This window comes from Oncorhynchus keta, chromosome 22, assembly GCF_023373465.1.
Source record: "Oncorhynchus keta strain PuntledgeMale-10-30-2019 chromosome 22, Oket_V2, whole genome shotgun sequence".
Lineage (NCBI taxonomy): Eukaryota > Metazoa > Chordata > Actinopteri > Salmoniformes > Salmonidae > Oncorhynchus > Oncorhynchus keta.
Genome location: NC_068442.1, coordinates 28,419,213 through 28,437,513, shown reverse-complemented (window position 1 = coordinate 28,437,513; position 18,301 = coordinate 28,419,213). Strand labels below are relative to the sequence as shown.

General features: G+C 42.6%; 1 protein-coding gene across 1 annotated transcript in view; it reads right to left on the bottom strand.

Annotated features, from left to right (window-relative positions):
• Positions 1–690: 690 nt before the first annotated feature.
• Positions 691–18,301, bottom strand: part of LOC118401283 (nuclear pore complex protein Nup93-like) — a 46,633-nt gene continuing 29,022 nt past the window's right edge. The window contains exons 4-21 of the mRNA XM_035798666.2: positions 11,808–11,870; positions 7,984–8,112; positions 6,923–6,997; positions 6,080–6,172; positions 5,794–5,933; positions 5,547–5,679; positions 5,232–5,389; positions 4,826–4,991; positions 4,573–4,666; positions 3,790–3,981; positions 3,556–3,682; positions 3,042–3,159; positions 2,704–2,820; positions 2,435–2,553; positions 2,154–2,271; positions 1,933–2,016; positions 1,210–1,338; positions 691–956 (exon numbers count right to left, since the gene is read on the bottom strand). Coding sequence (XP_035654559.1) covers positions 846–956; positions 1,210–1,338; positions 1,933–2,016; positions 2,154–2,271; positions 2,435–2,553; positions 2,704–2,820; positions 3,042–3,159; positions 3,556–3,682; positions 3,790–3,981; positions 4,573–4,666; positions 4,826–4,991; positions 5,232–5,389; positions 5,547–5,679; positions 5,794–5,933; positions 6,080–6,172; positions 6,923–6,997; positions 7,984–8,112; positions 11,808–11,870 — 2,166 coding nt within the window. The 3' untranslated portion in view covers positions 691–845. The remainder of the gene's footprint in view (positions 957–1,209; positions 1,339–1,932; positions 2,017–2,153; positions 2,272–2,434; positions 2,554–2,703; positions 2,821–3,041; positions 3,160–3,555; positions 3,683–3,789; positions 3,982–4,572; positions 4,667–4,825; positions 4,992–5,231; positions 5,390–5,546; positions 5,680–5,793; positions 5,934–6,079; positions 6,173–6,922; positions 6,998–7,983; positions 8,113–11,807; positions 11,871–18,301) is intronic.

The window sequence follows — 18,301 nt, the reverse complement described above, 5'->3', positions numbered from 1 at the left end:
ATTTTCGTTCTAGCACCCACAAAATCTCATTATCAATGATTTCTCAAAATATATATTTTTAAATCGCCAGTTGAGGTGGATTTTAATGTAGAACACACATCTTGTGAATACTTTAAAATGTTTTGCAAGCTTTTGTTCTTCGTGGACCACTGGATTATAGCTTGTGCAATGAATCCCAATTCCCTGTTGCTTCTTGACTATAGGCTATAGACTGTGTCTCAAGGATAGTTTGAGATTTTGGCAACCAAGCCCTTTTTTCTACTTACCCAGTCAGATTTGACATTTTAGTCATTCAGCAGATACTCTTATCCAGAACCATTTACAGTGAGTGCATACATTTCCTATACTGATGGATATGATTTTTATGTCTCTGCCTGCAGTTTGAGCACCATGAGTTCATCTGACTCTGGGGGGGAGGCTTCATTGCCAAAAATGTTAACTATCCCTTTTTACCATAAAATAATATCAAAAGCCACAATTAATTTTTTAAATTAAGAATCCCAAATTCATCTAAGAGTAAAAATATTTCTTTCAGTGTTTTCTTTAAGTCCAGGAGGTACTCATACCACTAATCATTTAATAATGACCATCCATGATGCATAACAATGGAAAAAAACAATAAGCAAACTGCCAAACTAAATTCAAATTAATCAAATAGTGGGGTTTATAATGAAATGAATGCATAAGAAATTAAATTGAACTGACATTTTATTTCGACTTGTGAAAAAATACAAATATGGAACAACATAAGGACAAAGAAATGGGAAAAATGCTGAAAAGAATCAAATAAATCAGACAGTTGATGAGAAGGGTGGGTATGGCTGGGGCTTTGGGGTATTCTGGAGTCAGTTCATTAGGACCTCCATCTGCACCAGCCGGGCATTGGTGTCGCCTGCCATGCGGTATGGGATAATCCCAGCAAACGTGATCAGTGCTCGAGCCTGGCTGCGCAGTTGCTGTTAACAAACACAGAAAATGCCAAAAGGGCATGTTAACATCTTAGAGTTGACAGTGAAATCAACCCTGTGTCAAAACAAGACGGTGCGGTACTCATTATTCAATGAAATAACACATAATAGAGCAGAGGCATGTCTCTACTGCCCAGTCCATCACAACACACAGCCCCCAAAAGTCCCTCAAAGACTTAACAAAGTCCCTCCATTTTTATCCCATGGAAAGTATTGCCCTGAGAGGTCACCATCTCCTCACCGAGTCTCTGTCCTCCATGGATCTCTGTGGTCGACCAGGGGCTCCTGCTGTGGCGCCCTTCAGACGTTTGTACTGCATGAACAGGATGTTCATGGTGGCCAGGAGAACCTCCGACAAATTATGCCTGACCTGGAACAACATGCAAAGGACAATGCAGGTAAGACAGGGACCTTTGCCACCCAGAGCCCTGCTCACCTTGGCCAGCTCATTTAGTTTCACTGCTTCCTCAAACAGGCCGTTGTCCTCAAAAGATTCTACATCTGCACCATTGAGTGCATCTTGACTGGCTGCATTACCGCTTGGTATGGCAACTGCTTGGCATCCAAGGCGCTACAGAGGGCAGTGCTTACAGCCCAGTACATCACATAGTTAAATAGCTACCTGGACTATCTGCATTGACGCTTTTGTACTAACTTTGACTTATCACATACGCTGATACTACCATTTACTATCTGTCAATTTTATTCCTTATTATATGTACATATCTATGCCAGTTACCTCATACCCCTGCACAATGACTCGGTACTGTATATAGCATTTGTATCTATTATTTGTTTTACTTTTGTTGGGAAGGGTCAATAAATAACCATTTCATTGCTACTCCACACCTGTTGTTTACTCAGCATGTAATCAATCAAATTAAAATAAAAGGATAAAAGATTACATGTACACTTTGGATGTGTGGTGCTGCATACCGAGTGTAATTAGAGTGCAGTATCTCACCTCATCACTGAAATTACGGAATGCAGCGACCCTCTCCTCCACACTGTCCTGACTCAGAGGGACCAGCTTCAGTCTCTCCATAACCTGACACAAATAGAGAGAGAGATACAGGGGAGAAGTTAGGGACAGTTAAAGAAGAGGTCATCATAACTACTATCAGTTCCATCTGAATAAACAGCATTGTAAGCCATCAGGCAGGAAGAACTGGGTGTCAGACTTACATCGTAGGCTTGGTCTATGTGACCAACATGGTACTCATCAAAGAAGGTCATGAGGTCCAGCAGCAGGTAGAAGGTGCTGTCCACAGACTTCTCTCCAGCAACACCCTGGGTCCGGTACCTGAAACAGAGAACAAGACCACACACTGAAGTTAGAGAACTTAGCCTCAATGGTCCACTCATCTTTTCGAACACAATTGCTTTCAGTAAGCCTATAAGATGCAATGTCAAACAAGTTCTAATTTCAGTGGTAATGCAGAATTTAGATGATGCCAGGATGTTACCGCTCAGCGATGGCAACAGCGGTGTTCTTCAGTCTCTCCTTATTGGACTGGGTGGAGCCCACTTGGGCAATAACAGGACTCAGCAGCTTGTTCATCAGCTCTAGGACCCTGTCTGGATTCTACAGATCAGAGGAGGAAAATAGAGAAATGTGAGGAGACATTTGATTTTTTCTACTCTTCGTCTCTATCAACTCGGCCCATTCCTTCACCTAGAGTAAACCCACTGACACTGCTTGACCCCAACGTTTGCCACCCAAAGCCCTGCTCACCTTGGTCAGCTCATACAGTTTGACTGCTTCCTCAAACAGGCCCTTGTTCTCTGCCTCCAGCGCCACTTTTGTGATAATGGCTCGCGTGTCTCCGGCAAATTTATCAATCACTCCAGGCTGGGGGAGAAGCACAAGGCACAATCACCTCTTTGAACAGCCCGAATACACATTCCCGGGTGCCGCGAGCACAATGGAAAAATCAGCAGCACCATGATAGCTTTCACAAAATGGATCATTATGCACAATGAAGTGAATAACATTTAAAGAGGGGTTTGAACCGAGTCTCTTCTCTTAAAACATACATTTATCATGAGTGAGAACAAAAGTGTGACCATTACCTTCCTGCTGCCATCTTTTTCCAGTCTTCCCAGAAGCATGTCAAACTCTCGACTCTCAATCACCAGCTCGCTAACACAGCACATAAACATGTTTTCTCCTTGGCTGTTTTTTTCATTCCTGTACCCAAAAGGAGGAGAGGATAGACAATCACATATTTGATATAAAAATAAAAAAACGATTATTTGATACACATTACAGCTTTTAATTAACAATAGAGGTCTGAAATCTCTAATCAAAACTCTTTATTCTCTTAATCCCAATAGAAAGAGTAAATGACCCAACCAAGGGCATGTGTGAAAGCCTCTGTATTATTCATGGGGAACTGGATTCATGGCCCACTGGCTTATTCATGAGGCCTCATCTCTTCAATCACCCAGAAATCCCCTCACAAAGACTTTCCCTTTATACCGCCGTGCCTCAAAGTGTTATTGACACACAGTGGAGTGGTGGAGAGGTCTCCCCAACTGAGAGCAGCATCTCTTAGGAGGATGGCTGCAATGTAACTTAACGAACCGTAGGAAGTAGAAGTACTGTAGAGCTTCCCGGGGGTCTGTGGACTCAAACTTGCGTGTGTAGAGCATGAGGAGACGGATGAAGTTGAGCCGTCGGACCATAGGAGGGTCCCCAGCCTCCTGACTCACTGAAACATAGAAAAACATTCACTTATCAGTAGCCATCAGCTTCAAAAGGTGTGTGACTAGAAATTAAGCAAATGTAGAGGAAGACAAACACGTGGGCCTGACATACACAGTTGTGCGCTCTGTCCAGATGACTTGAGCAGCAGCCCTAGTTCGTAGAGAACCAGAGCCACGTGAACAGCATGACTGCGTAGACGCTCCACCCGGAACAGGAAGGCCACAGCAGCCTCAAACTGGGCCGTGAGGAACAGCACCTGGAAGTACAGGAACGGCTGCTGGATGGCTGAGAAGTGGGACTCTCCTGCAGATAAACTCTAAATTATTAGGATCACATTATGGGAAAGGGAATAGAACATGCTAATTGAATATATATTAATAAAGTCAGAAATGTATTTGCTCCGCATTACAAAGATTCTAAACAATTACAAACAAACCAAAACTATTCAACTTCTACTACTTCGTCATCAACTTGCATTAATCCCTCTCAGTAAAGTTAATGTTCAACTAAGTAGGAAGTAAACATGAATACATCAGCCATTTTGAAAGGCAGCAAGCTTATCTATGAGTCACAGTCACCTTTTATTGCACTGTGTTGAAATGAGCGAGATAACAGGCCATGATTCATCCTTCAGGTGGCAGAGCTTTGCCTCCTTATGTCTGATAAAACTTAAGAAAAGTTTAAGTCTTAAGAGTGAACAGTGAAGCACTTCTTTATCTGAGCAGAGCAGTTCCCAGGGGGGACTGAGAAGTGGTGATATTACACAACTCTACTTTAATAGAGTCCTCCAGTCCTAGACAGTATTCTCTCTTAGAACAGAATTAGTATTGAAGGTCTATTTTTGTTCAAATTAGTAGTCTGGCTGTCATGTACCCAGAAGTGTTCTGAACTCACCATAGTCCTCTAGAAGCTGTTTCTGTAGCTGGGCCAGTGTCAGTCTGTCCTGAGGAGCACTGCTACCGTCGTCATCGAAGCACACCTGGTTGAGCTGTGGGCATGGAGGAAGGGACAGGTCTACGTTAATGTGAGGGCTCATTTACAATAGGCAAACCTATTTGACCTGACGCTCCCCAACTAGCGCTACGTATCATGTACAGTGGTAAAATATTAATATCCTGACTCTACAGACTGGTCATCAGGCAAGTACCTTGAGCCACAGGTAGTCCTCGGTTTTGTCGGCCACCTCTCCATGGTTGTCTGCAATGTCACATTTCCCAATGAGGCAGTAGACGGCCCTCTTGTAGGGGTCAGCGCTGTTCCTCAGCACTCTGCGGTAGTGGAGACGCAGCTTGTTCTCTGTGGCAGGGGCCAAGCTGAGGAGAGGACACAGCACAGGTCAGACAGAAAGCAGTAGACAGAAAGAGATGGAGAGAAAATGAGTACTAAAGAGATTGAATTTGATTCATATGAGCAAAGAAATCACACTGGTGCTTTGGTGTTCTGAGCCATAGAGTTACAGCACGTCAAATTCCAGGAGAAAGTGAAACGGAAAGCTAATCAGCCTTGACCAGTTTACTAACACAGCGGAGGTACATTATGTGTGAGGTTTCTACCGTCTGTCAGGGCTGTTCATATATTCCTGGAACCAGGTCTTGAAGTCTCCCAGCTGGTGCTGAGCCCGGTTCACCACCTGCATGGCAGCGCCCAGGTCCCCACAGCGAAGGCAGTAGTAGATCAGAGCCCAGACTGGGTGACCCTCCACCTCACCATCCTATTATAAAACACACACACAGCGGAGTTAACCTGCATGTCTCTACACTACACTTAGTAAAAGCGCCAACTGGAATAGTCCAGGGCTATGTAAGGCTGGGCACAGTGCTAATGTCGTTTCTAGCATAATGTGCTGCAGTGCGGAGGGGCAATAGTACCTGCATGCCTGGCAGAGGCCCTGGTAGCTTGATGTTGAGGAAGCTGCACACCAGCTGATAGGTGCCAGGGACTCCGCCCAGCTGGGCCTGGAGCAGGTTCCCAAACACCGTTACCATGGTGTAGTTCTTGTAGCTGCCGTAGAGGGAACACAAAGAGAAACGTTAGTGGAGGGGTAACTACATGAGTGTATTTTGCAATACATTTAGGGAGTGTTTTCATCCTAATTCTACGGCTCTCCCTTCTGACCTGTTCTCCAGGAACTGCAGGGCCTGCGTGACAAAAGCCATCTGCATGTCCACGGACGTGCGGCTCTTCAGCGTGTCTTTGGCTGGGACCAGCAGCACGTCTGTCATCTGCTTCACCATCAGCCACATATCTGACACGTTCTATAGAGACAAACATTTATACTCGTTCAGATATACACACTCGTTATCCAAAATGTCCACAACTGGCCATTGGAGAATTTACCAACCCCGCGGAAGACAAACATAGACAGAGACAAAGGAATATGGAATGGTTCCGTGAAGCTAACCTTGTCATCCAGGCTGTCTACCACTGAGGCACAGAGGTCTCCCAGGTTGGGCTGGACGTGTCCGTTCACTATCTTCTCATTGAAGACGTAGATCTGAGGCGGAACAAAAGCAGAGAAACAGTTACAGATGGGTCGGAGGACAGAGAGGTACTGACAGACTGAATGCTGTCCGTTTCAGCACTAAGACCAGGTGGCTCTGATCCACACCTCGGTCCCAGTCGTCCCCAGGGAACACTACGACCGCATAGAGAAGTGATGGATGATGAAAAACAGGACAAAAAGGATGAAAACGTTCAGCAGGTCATCAAAGAAGATCACAAAGAGCAGCATGATGACACCGCAGGCGATATGGCGACACATTCCGTCCTCTTTAACCAGTGGACTAAAACTCCAGTGTTCATCGAGTGACTGGGGAGGACGATACAGAGACAGGCTGACCCCTGTGAAATGGGGCAGAGAAATTACCCAACATGCCCTGGCTCTGCTAGCTAATCAATTCTTTGATCTATTGCTGCCTTGTTTAGCAGGACCCCATAACTATGAAGTAAAGTGCACTACAGTGCAGCTGCATCCTGACTGAGGCTGTGCATCCATTTCAGCCCACGAGGTTCCAGGGCACTTAGCCCCAGGCTGACTGGATGTATTACAGCCTATTAAAGTCTAATATCGTCACATAGGGAAATTTATAAAATACACGAGAGAGAACGGGTTTGGTGATTCACATCTTTGAACATTTTAAGTGAGACTAATTGCAGACTGCACTTCCCTTTTTTTGCTATGTACTGTAGGTATCTCACGTTAAGTGGTGCTGCACTGCAATCAGCGTCAGGCCAAATTACTAACCTGTCGTCCATAGGCTACCTCCACGCTGTCAAGAGCACTCCGCCCAGGAGTCCCTGCGTCACTCACAAAGCTGGGCTGCAACACAAACAGACAGGGAGACGATACAAGTCATTTCACTGAACGTTAAATAGAAAGCTGCCCTGAGAGGACAGGGTAAACCTAAAAAAGAGTGAATAAAAGTGTGTAGTTATGTGATGGCGAGAGAAACGAAGGGCTATCGCCTCAATCTTTGTTCCTCATAATTGTAGTCGTGACCAACGTAGCGTGAAAGCCATTGTGAACAAAGCTCACGGTTGAATGCACTCGCATTATAAAATGCATGCACGTACACACATAAACATTTATCCAGATCAACCATGTATTCTTGAGAACAAAAAGGGACACACCCATACAATGTACATTCCATGTATAGGGCAGTATAAATGTATATTTCATGTATAGGGCAGTATAAATGCTGTATGAGACATGGCATTATAAGAGAAGAGAGTATAGACAGCAACAACTGAACACAGAAGATAGTGCGTTTCTGGCATAGAGAGTGAACAGCAGGTCACAAATTTAAAATGTAACTGTTGGTTAATAATTCAATAAGCACAGGAAAAGACTAATCCAAATCAACTCTAACAAAAACTCCACAGGACAATGTGTAAGAACTACAGTTAGGGAATTGTGATTACCACAGCAGTTTTCCTACTGTGCTAAATATCTGGAGCCCTGAAGGTTATCTAAACAGTTACATAAAACAAACATAGCTTTGGTAAAGACTGGTAACATTGTGGGAGAACCAAACTGAATGTGCTGGATCATTATCCATTATTAAAAACAGGAGTGCTAATTTATGAAAAATAAAATATTTAAGGAAAAATCTTGCAAATTGGAGGGGCCTATTGAATTCTGCAATATCCATCTGGGTTAGTAAACATTTTTGATTAGTGCGTATTTATCTCAATGTTGTCAAGTCATATATTATATGTATATAGATTATATCTGGATGTGTGCTTTAAGCACTGGAGTTCATAGGGTTTATAGGACAATGATAAACATCAGATGGAGACACTGACCTCTACATCTTGGCTGAAGTCCAGAGCATCTTCCCCTGCTCCCAGCAAGGTGTGCAGTACTCTCTGCTTCACCTGCTCCCACTGAACCAGCATGGACTCACGGTGGTACTCCTCTGCCAGGAGGAACGTCTGACAGAGAACAAGAAAAGAGAACACGTAAGTACAAAGAGAGAGAGAACCAATTTAATTTGGACAGACCAATTTGAAAATAATTGAGAGAACCAGGCTAGGCTGCATAAATGGGTTAGAAACCACATGATTTGTTTAAAATAGCCAACGCTGCAAAAACTCTCGCCATGGGAGATATACTTTCTGAAGAAAGTATTCACACCCCTCGATTTCTTCCACATTTTGAATTGGTTAAATTGAGATTGTGTGTGACTGGCCTACACACAATACCCCAATCCATAATATCAAAGTGGAATTATGTTTTTAGATATCATTGCAAATGAAAAAAAAAATGAAAAGCTGAAATGTCTTGAGTCAATAAGTAAGTATTCAACCCTTTTGTTATGACAAGCTTAAATACGTTCAGGAGTAAAAACTTGCCTAACAAGTCACATAATAAAGTTGCATGGACTCACTGTGTGCAATTGTGTTTAACAACATTTTTTTAAATGACTACCTCATCTCTGTACCCCACACATACGTAAAATTCTAAGGTCCCTTGGTCAAGCAGTGAATTTCAAACCCAGATTCAACCAAAGGCCAGGGAGGTTTTCCAATGCCTCGCAAAGGGTGGCACATATTGGCAGATGGATAAAAAAAAGCAGACATTGTATATGAGCATTTCAAAGTTATTAATTACACTTTGGATGGTGTATCAATATACACTGTCACTACAAAGATACAGGCGTCCTAACTCAGTTGCCGGAGAGGAAGGAAACCGCTCAGCGATGTCACCAAGAGGCCAATGGTGACTTAAAACAGTTAGTTTTCTCCAATCACAGCCATTCACAGCCATTTGACTTGATTTGATTTAAACTCTGAGGATGGATCAACAAGGAAGCCTGTACAGAATAAAAATATTCCAAAACACGCATCCTGTTTGCAATAAGACACTAAAGTAAAACTACAAAAATATGGCAAAGAAATTCACTTTATGTCCTGAATACAAAGCGTTATGTTTGGGGAAAATCCAACAACATACCACTGAGTACCACTTAATATTTTCAAGCATGGTGGTGGCTGCATCATGTTATGGATATGCCTGTCATCGGCAAGGACTTGGGAGTTTTTTAGGATAAAATTAATTGGAAGATTAGATTAGAGCTAAGCACAGGCAAAATCCTAGAGGAAAACCTGGTTCTGTTTTTCAAGTTCACCTTTCAGCAGGTCATTAACCTACAACAAGGAAAAATATACACTTGAGTTGCTTTCCAAGAGAATTGTTCTTGAGTGGCCAAGTCACAGTTTTGACTTAAATCAGCATGTAAATCTATGAAAAGACTTTCTGTCTAGCAATGATCAACAACCAACTTGACAGAGCTTGAATAATTTTTTAAATATTGTCCAATCCAGGTGTGAAACGCTTTAGAGACTTAACCAAAAAAAAAAAAAAAAAAAAAAAAAAAACTCAGCTGTAATCGCTGACAAATGTGATTCTAACATGTAATTGATGTATTGACTCAGGAGTGTGAATACTTATGTAAATGAGATATTTCTGTATTTCATTTGCAGTAAATGTACAAACATTTCTAAAAACATGTTTTCACTTTGTCATTATGGGGTATTGGGTATAGATGAATTAGAAAAAATAAAAACAAGTTTCTATTCAGGCTGTAACACAAAATGTGCAATAAGTCAAGGGGTATGAATACTTTCTGAAGGCACTTTATCTGTGCACAATAAACACCTCCAATCACCCATGCAGGCATCCTGGGGCCCCACACAGTAAAAGTGAGATCTGGGACTGTGGGCTCTTCAAATTGGCTCACGCCCTGTGATGCCTGGGTGTGTGGAGGGATGGGATTGTGACGCTAAAGTGGGTCTGCATTTATGGCTGGTCCAGATTTAGCCAAGAACCGATTAGAATCCAGAGACCTTATCTATCTCAATCCCACCGGGACAGTGGATGCTAATTAGAACTGTTCCTAATTAAACCTGGTCTGAACTCATGCAGAGGAAACCGTTTTAGAAAGATAATAGGCAAAGGGTTTATATTGGTACAAGGTGAACAAGTCATGATTGACAACACAGGGTACGGGTTTATTCTTTTTATTAAAAAGTGTGAGACAGATTGCAACTATAGCCTATTCAGGAGAACATTTGGTATGTCAAGATGTATAGCCAAAGGTTTCCCTCCATGACAAGAGCAGAGTGTGAGATTTATCAATATGAACGTTTGCTTGAGCCGGTGCGTAGATTTACGCATAGCCATGACCAGTGATGGAATAAAGGAACTGCTTGTCAAGCGTAGGATGCGGAAAATATATAATATATAATATATAATAATAATAATATAATAATATGTGAGAGTTAATTGTATTTTCATTGTGACCATATCAGTACATTTGTTACAATAATAATCCCTATAAAGTACAGTCATTTGTTAAATTAGTGACACATATGAAAGTTAAACTTTATGGAATACTATAAAAGACTGAGATAATGGGAAATGGAATAAGAGATGGCTGATTTTGCTCAGTTGGAAGATTTAGCACACCCTGCATTTCGCAGAGTGAGCGTTTTTAGAAACAGGTAGGACTATTTTTGCAGAAACGACAGATTGGCTCATCAGATATCGTTTCCCAAAACCAATCTTAAAGGATCCTTGCGAGGATTTAAAACCCATTTAGAAAGGCCAGTCTGGTAAACATCAAAGTGTTATCTACCCTCAGGTTTTTGGCAACGGGTACTTTTCAGCGGGAGCTTGCCCAATCGGCATCTCACATCCCTTGATGAACCAATGTTTTGTATGCAATAACATACAAACCGCAACATACAATTTCCATAAACCACAGCACAACAGGGGTTTCTTTGCCACCAATGGGTTCCCAAATACGAACGGCGCAATAGACGGGACCCATAATCGCCATAAAAGCGCCATCCCAAAACGAGTTAAAACTATGTGAACAGAAAGGGCTTCCACTCAATGTGCAGGTGACGTGATACGTAATAAAACGTTGCCGAATGTGTCAGCCATGTGGAACGCACAACTCGTTCATTTTGCAAAACAGCCATGCTGGTCTACACGCCTACAGGAGGGTGCTGTTGAGGATGAATGGCTTATTGGCGAGTGTTGCCTACTCATTTGAAGTATATTGCCATTGGTAAAGCAACTTAGAACTGTCCTAATGGTCCTCTCTTTGTAGCTTTATTACATTTTACTGGTCAAACCACAACTGGGCGAGTGAAATAAAACCTTTCTGTTGTATTCAATCTCTGACACTAGCACCTCTATTTCAGTCTCGGAAAAGTTATTTTTTTAATAGCTTTTTTGGGTTGTGCCGTTGTAGGCTATTTCATGGTACAGCGTTGTATATTCCCACAGGTTTAAAGGGATGATTGTCTATATGGTTCATTTGGGGTGTTTCGAAATGCTAATAGCCTAGGCCCTAGGTTGTGCAAACAATTGGTATTTATCAACATATCTCCTACCAGTGTATGTATGATGCTCATAGGATTGTTTGACAAATCACACCTTTTCTGTGTACGAACAATCTAATTTCCTTCCGTAACTAGTATTTTAGAATAGTTTCAACACAATATTGATAAATGAAGCCCCAGGTATGTTGAAGGCAAATGGGATTATTAGATGTGAACATGGGGTGCAGAGAGGGTGTGGTCATGGCAAACCAGTCAGCCAAGAGAGTGCCACTTACCCTGCGACGTGACTCCTCGATTGCAGAGAGCAGCGCATTGTCCCTCTCATTCTTCAGAAAGCCCTGGAAAGACAGAAATGCCGGAGGTTAGAATGGCTTTAACCAATATTCCTCTTGACCACCGTCAGGTCTCCTGCAAAATGCTAGCTGCAAGGGCTAACTAAGGAGAAGAACTATCATCATGAACGCTGTGCTAAATATGAGGCCAGCAATCAGGGCATAGCAACTTCATGTTCTTAGTAGCCGTAGAAGCCTCCTTCTGACCTGACATTCTAACCACTCAAAAATAACTCCTGTTACGTATCTTGTCAAGCGTTAAGCCATTTTCATGCTCCATCCCATCCCCACAAACCCAGATCCCATCAAGGCATTTTACAGCTAATTCAACGAAGCCTGACTGATGATGAGCACCAGTCGATTAGACGCACCGCACCTGGCCCTTTGTCCTCGTATCATCCCATCTTCAATTTCCTACCTTAGGGAACAAACTCCACAGTGGGCCGAGATTCATCAGCATCTACATTCAACTGACTAACATGATATAAAAGAGACGGATGGATGCATCTTGAAGAGACTAAAATGTTTGTCTGTCTGCTGTCTCACTTCTTTAAGGGGTCAAAATGGTGATATAACAAGCCTACCTTTCAGTACCAAAATAAAATTAAATGCCATTACTATTGCAATACCTACACACAAGGAACTCAAATTGACATCTTATTTTGTCATGTTAGTCATGGGTTTAATTCATGAGCAAATTTGCACACAGCTGTGTAGGTGCACGTAGACTGTGCTCACCATCTCACATAGAGTAAGCAAATTAATGTACACTTTGGCACGCACAGAGAAACATCAGCCTCCACTCCTTCCGATGTCCGAAGAGAAAGAGAAAACATTTTGTACCCAGAAGAGGCAGAACCGCCCTCGTAGTGGACGTTGCCACAAGGCAGCCAGCCAGCCCGAGAGGTGAGGGAGGGGTGGGGGGAATAAAACTCACCCACCCAGACACACAGCAATGTAAGAGGGCGGTGGTTGAGGGGTCAATGCATCTAAACCAGGGTGGGGTTAGAAGCTAAGAATAAGATATAGCCTACTATATGAAAAATGGTGGTGCTGAATCGTCCATAGAGCCATCGCGGATCGTTAGGAAACCAAATTCCAGCCCATGAATGAATGGTACCACAGTGGTGACCAGCTTGCCACAATGACACAGATACCCTGATAGTCAGCACAATGGATGTCACTCTCACTACGCCCATTCTCTGTGATCGTGGACACTGGCTTTAACAACTAGGCTAAATGCCAGCCACACCCTTTTACAATGTGAGGACATTTATATGCCTTAAAAATCTGATCATTTAGCCTATCGTTGCCTTCCATATTCCATAAGTCTGCTACAGAGGAATAACCAACAGACAAATCTCATGCCTTTTAGAGTGGAATTTCCTTTTATGCAGACAAGACATTTTTAAAGCTGAAAAGGGTAATGTCATACTTTAGTCTGCGATTAAGGCCTGCAATTCACAATGGCACACATTTACACTTACTCGCACAGCAATAGGAGATACTATTGAAATATGTAAAACATTTAAATAAACAGTAGAACTGGCGAAAAAAAGAAAAGAGCAAATGGAAGCCTAATGGATTTCGTATTTTCCAGGTGTCAGTATGATATATATAGTAGTCTATCCCCTTCTCTCAGATAATGGGCCTTTTCCTGCAGACTGTCTCGGCACCTGTCATCTCTAGGACGGACCACGCAGCATCCCGTCCAGCCCTCGCCACCTCACCTCACCTCTCCCTGCCTCAGCCCCTCCCCCTTCGCCACAGGCTCAAACCTTCCCCACAGGCTCAAACCCTCGCCCCAGTCTGTCCAATCCATCACATCACCAGACATCAGTGGCAGCAGTCCGCATCTTGACTGACAGCTATAAATTATCATTGAATTATTACTTCAGCAGCCGACCGTCAAATGACAAGTGTAAATGAACAGTGCGGAGAGTGCGGGAGGAGGGGGAGGCTGAGGCTTTTCAGTATCGCAAGCAATAAGAGCAGTACCTATCCTCTATTCAAAAGATAAATCAAAGGAAGATTTCCTGCTATATCTTGCCAATTACATTTCTTGCTCAGTCATTGTGCTCGGTCCTCCCATCGTCTGTGGCAGAGAAAGGAGCGCCCCCCTCAGGAGATTCTGCTCTCCAAACGAAACAGGTTCTACCCAGTTTGCACCCTAAGAGCTGACAATGGAGCTATTTATATACTAGGAGAGCTCAGGTCAAGTCTCCAAACACAGCAAGACACACAGAGAATACATCTGAATAAATGTATACATTTCCTAGTGAACTGGCATTATGTGGAAGAATATAACAGAGTACCAAGATTAGGCTATGCGTTTCATTCTATGGTTTCCAGAAAGTGAAGGGTCAAAAGGGAGGGGGAACATATCCGCATTTCTTTAATTTAAAAACCGTACACTTTAGGCTATCATTTCATATTTAGGTTCTAAACTCCCTGAGTAACGGACAAAGAAGCTGTAAAGTCCCTAGATCTTTTATTCATGGCATATATCCAGCCAAATACACATGTGCCGTATGTAACATATATAGCCAGCTGGTCTGACTCGAGAACCTTCTCCTACATAATTGTATTGTCCCTCAAAATTTGTGTGGTGTATATACTGCATAAGATTTCACAAGAACAGAAAACATTCACTATAGTTCACTAAAGTAGAACTCAAGAAAAAAAAAGGACAGCATAGGAATAAATGTACATGTAACACATGGGCCATATCACGGTGCTGATTCGTGTCACATACATGCAATTCTTCCCAGGGCTCAGTCAAACGAGCAGCCTAAAGGTTCACAAATCATAGTGATTTTACTGTGTCCGTACATAGTTACAACGTCACACGCAGAATGCATTCTAGAACATCTTAAAATCAATTCTCTATCATCTGGATTTACATGTTGAATTCTATGTTTCATCCTTTTCCCTTAGATCTGCATGTAATGTACTGATGCTCAGCAGCTCCACAGAGATACAAAGAAAAAAGTGTGATGGGTCAGTAGCTGAAAACCTGCATCTTCATTTACTCTGTGACAATGAGCGGAGCAGGGGAGGTGAAACCCCACCCTTATTCCACCACTTCCTGTGTGGAGAATAAGCATTCATATAACTGACCATCACCATCTTCATAGTCACAGACAGAGATGGTGACAGAGTGCGATAGAGGAAAGAGAAGGTGACAGACAGATCGTGACAGAGACAGAGCAGATGTACAAACGCAGAGTGTCTGTGTGTGGAGGCAATACTCACTCATGCTGTGGCTCAGCCTGCCAGGCAGGGAAAGAGGGAGAGAGAGAGGAGAGGTGCAGGTAACCAGGTGTAGACAGACCTATGCCTGACACTAAACACACAGCCCCGTCTCCATCTGAAGAACTGAGCAGGCGCCATTCTGGGGCGTTTTCGGACCATCCTCTGACAGGCCTGCATCGCAGACGCTGCACCTTCCTCACCCAATGTGGGCCACCGGTGTGAACCCAGAGATGTGCCACATGAAGGGTTACTGTAGGCTGTTTTATTGTTGGAGGACGATACCAAGTCAGCCCTCAGACGCAGGGGGGAGATCAAGGAGGAGTAATTGCTCAACCTCACAGGCCTTCCTCTCTCTATCAGCAGATCCTCCCCCGCCGCCTGCTTCTTTCCAGCATCCCTGCCGTCCTCTTCTCTCAGTGCCACTCATTTCTTCCCTTTTTTTTAATACATCTATGCATCCTTCCCCTTTTCCTCCTCCCCTAGCGCAATGCAATTATGGTAATGGTTTTTCTCCCCTCTGCTGATGGCTTCCGACATCCTGTCCAGAAATTGGGCTAATAATCCTCTTAAGGAGTCATGTTTAGTTAATGAGAAGGGTGCAGTGGCTTTCTCAGGGGGGCATACAGAGTACACAGCTGCACAGACCAGACATGCTGCACATGTGAAGCTATTTAACCAAAGTCTGCTGTAGCAGCAGCTGCGCTTATCAGACTGTCCAGAGAATACATGCCATCACTATAGCTGCTCTCAGAGAAAGATGGGGGAGGGAGAGAAAGAGGGGGAGGGAGAGAAAGCAAGAACAGAAAAAGATGGAATTGAAAAACTGGGTTAAGAGAGAAAGACACTTCTCCTTTTCTCCATTTTATCATTGGACTGTGATCCAGCGCTCTTTCCATGCCTTTCTCGCCTCTATTCGATCTTCATTTCAGTTACATTGTCCATTTTCTCTTCTTTCTCTGTATCTTTCCCTTGGATATGTCTATCACCCCTTTCTCACTCTAATTCCTTCTTCATCTCCATCCTCACCGATGTGAGCCATGCCTCAACACATACAAATATAACAAATGTAAAAAAGGTGGGCTATATACATACCTTCAACTTAAATGTGGGAAATCATATGCATTACCACCCAAATATACTACAGACATCATTCACACCCCAATTCCTCTGTGAGCCACCCACAGAGATAAGAGCGGCTACGCCTCATCAACATCCAGCATTTCCTTTGTCTTCTTAAGCTTCCCTTTGAGCACTTGAACATACAGTACTACACAGTGAAATCACACTCAATGTAAAGAATACCACACAATATTATTACCAGTGCCTAGGCTACTGAAAAGACTAAGCTATGAATGCAGTGCAGACAATAGGGAAAATACCATTCAGTTTCACTGACTGCACATAGGCTACAACATACAAATATCATCTCCTGGACTAGCCTAATTGTCATGAAAAGGGTGGCAATCCATAGACTAGTTATAAAATATTACTTAGCAATCAAGGCACACAGTTTGTAACATAGGATATTTGAAGAAAAGTGAATTTTATTGTCCAACAGTTTGATGATAAATCTTCAATAGCTTTTTATTGTGGCTTGACTTAACTCTACAGAGGCTCCCTGCCCGTAAGGTTAACACGAGACACCAGTAATGTGAGAGTAATACTAGCTTTATACAGCAAGGTCACACAGTTTTTCTAAATAAATGTTCCATTAATTGCCCATGAAAACTGTCATGTGAAAAAATGGACAGGAATGCAAAGGTATGCACAGTGGAGGGGGAGGATAAAAAGTACAGAACAGTAGAAGGCCAGCCACTTCCCACTGTGTCTGGCCCACGCACTCAACTGAGTCCAGCTAAAAAGGCCTTGTTAAATCCTGCAACAGGGCTAAGTGCACTTCCAGTAAAACCAAGGCTCCATCCGGCCGGCCCACCACATGTAAGGTTGGGGATTATGAGTGGGAGAGGTAGCACTGGGTTCATCAGAAAAATGAGGCGATCAATACAGAAATATAACACCCCAATCATTCACTGACTATCTCCTGCCTTCCCATCCCCCACAACCCTGTCATAGGCCTAATTTCTATGATCATTTCCTGATGTGGGGACAACACCCTCTTCTAGAATAGGCTAATCAATGCATTTGATACAGCAACAATATTATTAAACACTGCTAAAATTAATACTGTAGGGTCAAACCAGTTAAGAGCAAAAGAGAACATTGTGTGTTAACGTTTGACAGTCTGGGTGTGGCCAGAGGATGGAACTCGGTCTTCAAGCCTCATTTTCTCATGTGCTTTTACATGTGACTACTAACACAATGGAATAACAGTATAGACTAGTGGTAATCTTCTTTTTCAACATACTGCACATTGACTGGAGGTCCTTCCCGTTTCCCTTCATCTGAGACAGTTCAGACTGTTCCCACTAAATGGCTTCAGATTTGCAGAAACATCATCCATTGATGTAACAATTGGCAGAAAGTAAGAGCTACCATTAACTGATTAGCAGGCATTTCACATTTCATTGACTTGCATAAAAACCCAGGGAACATCATCCCAGCTGCAATTCATCAGCACACATGGAGAAAAGCCAGTGTGTAGACACAAAAGAAAAACAAATAAAATTCCTCCATATTGACTTTTGTAAAACAGCCACAGCTCGCAGGTGGGACACTGGACAGAGTTTGGAATAGTGATGGGGAAGAAATCTAATCCATACAGTTACATGTTGGGATATCATTTTTGATGATACATCATATTGTTTTGACAATATTGTAATATTATTTTTGCGCTAGTAACTGCATCAAAACTTCATAGCTAGTGATGAGCAATTAGTGCTTTTTCAGTGGGGTGGTTCAGTTTCGGTTAGATTTGTTATCACGGTTTTCGATTCCGGTTTCGATTATTTGCACTATGCATTATGTGGGTTGAATTCTGTAACACAGAATAAAACTATGAATTAAAAAAAGTCCCATGATGGTTGTAACTGCCAATTACTGCTTAGTAGTGACTTGCCTAGTTGAAATAAAAAAGGTTAACTAACAATTTATTCACCTTACTTTAATAAAAAATGTCAGGTGTATATTATTTGATTACTCTAACATTTAATTCCAAGTCTTCTCATCTCTGCAGAGCTGCTGCCTGACAAAAATCACTATTTTGAAGTAAATAAGGAATACTT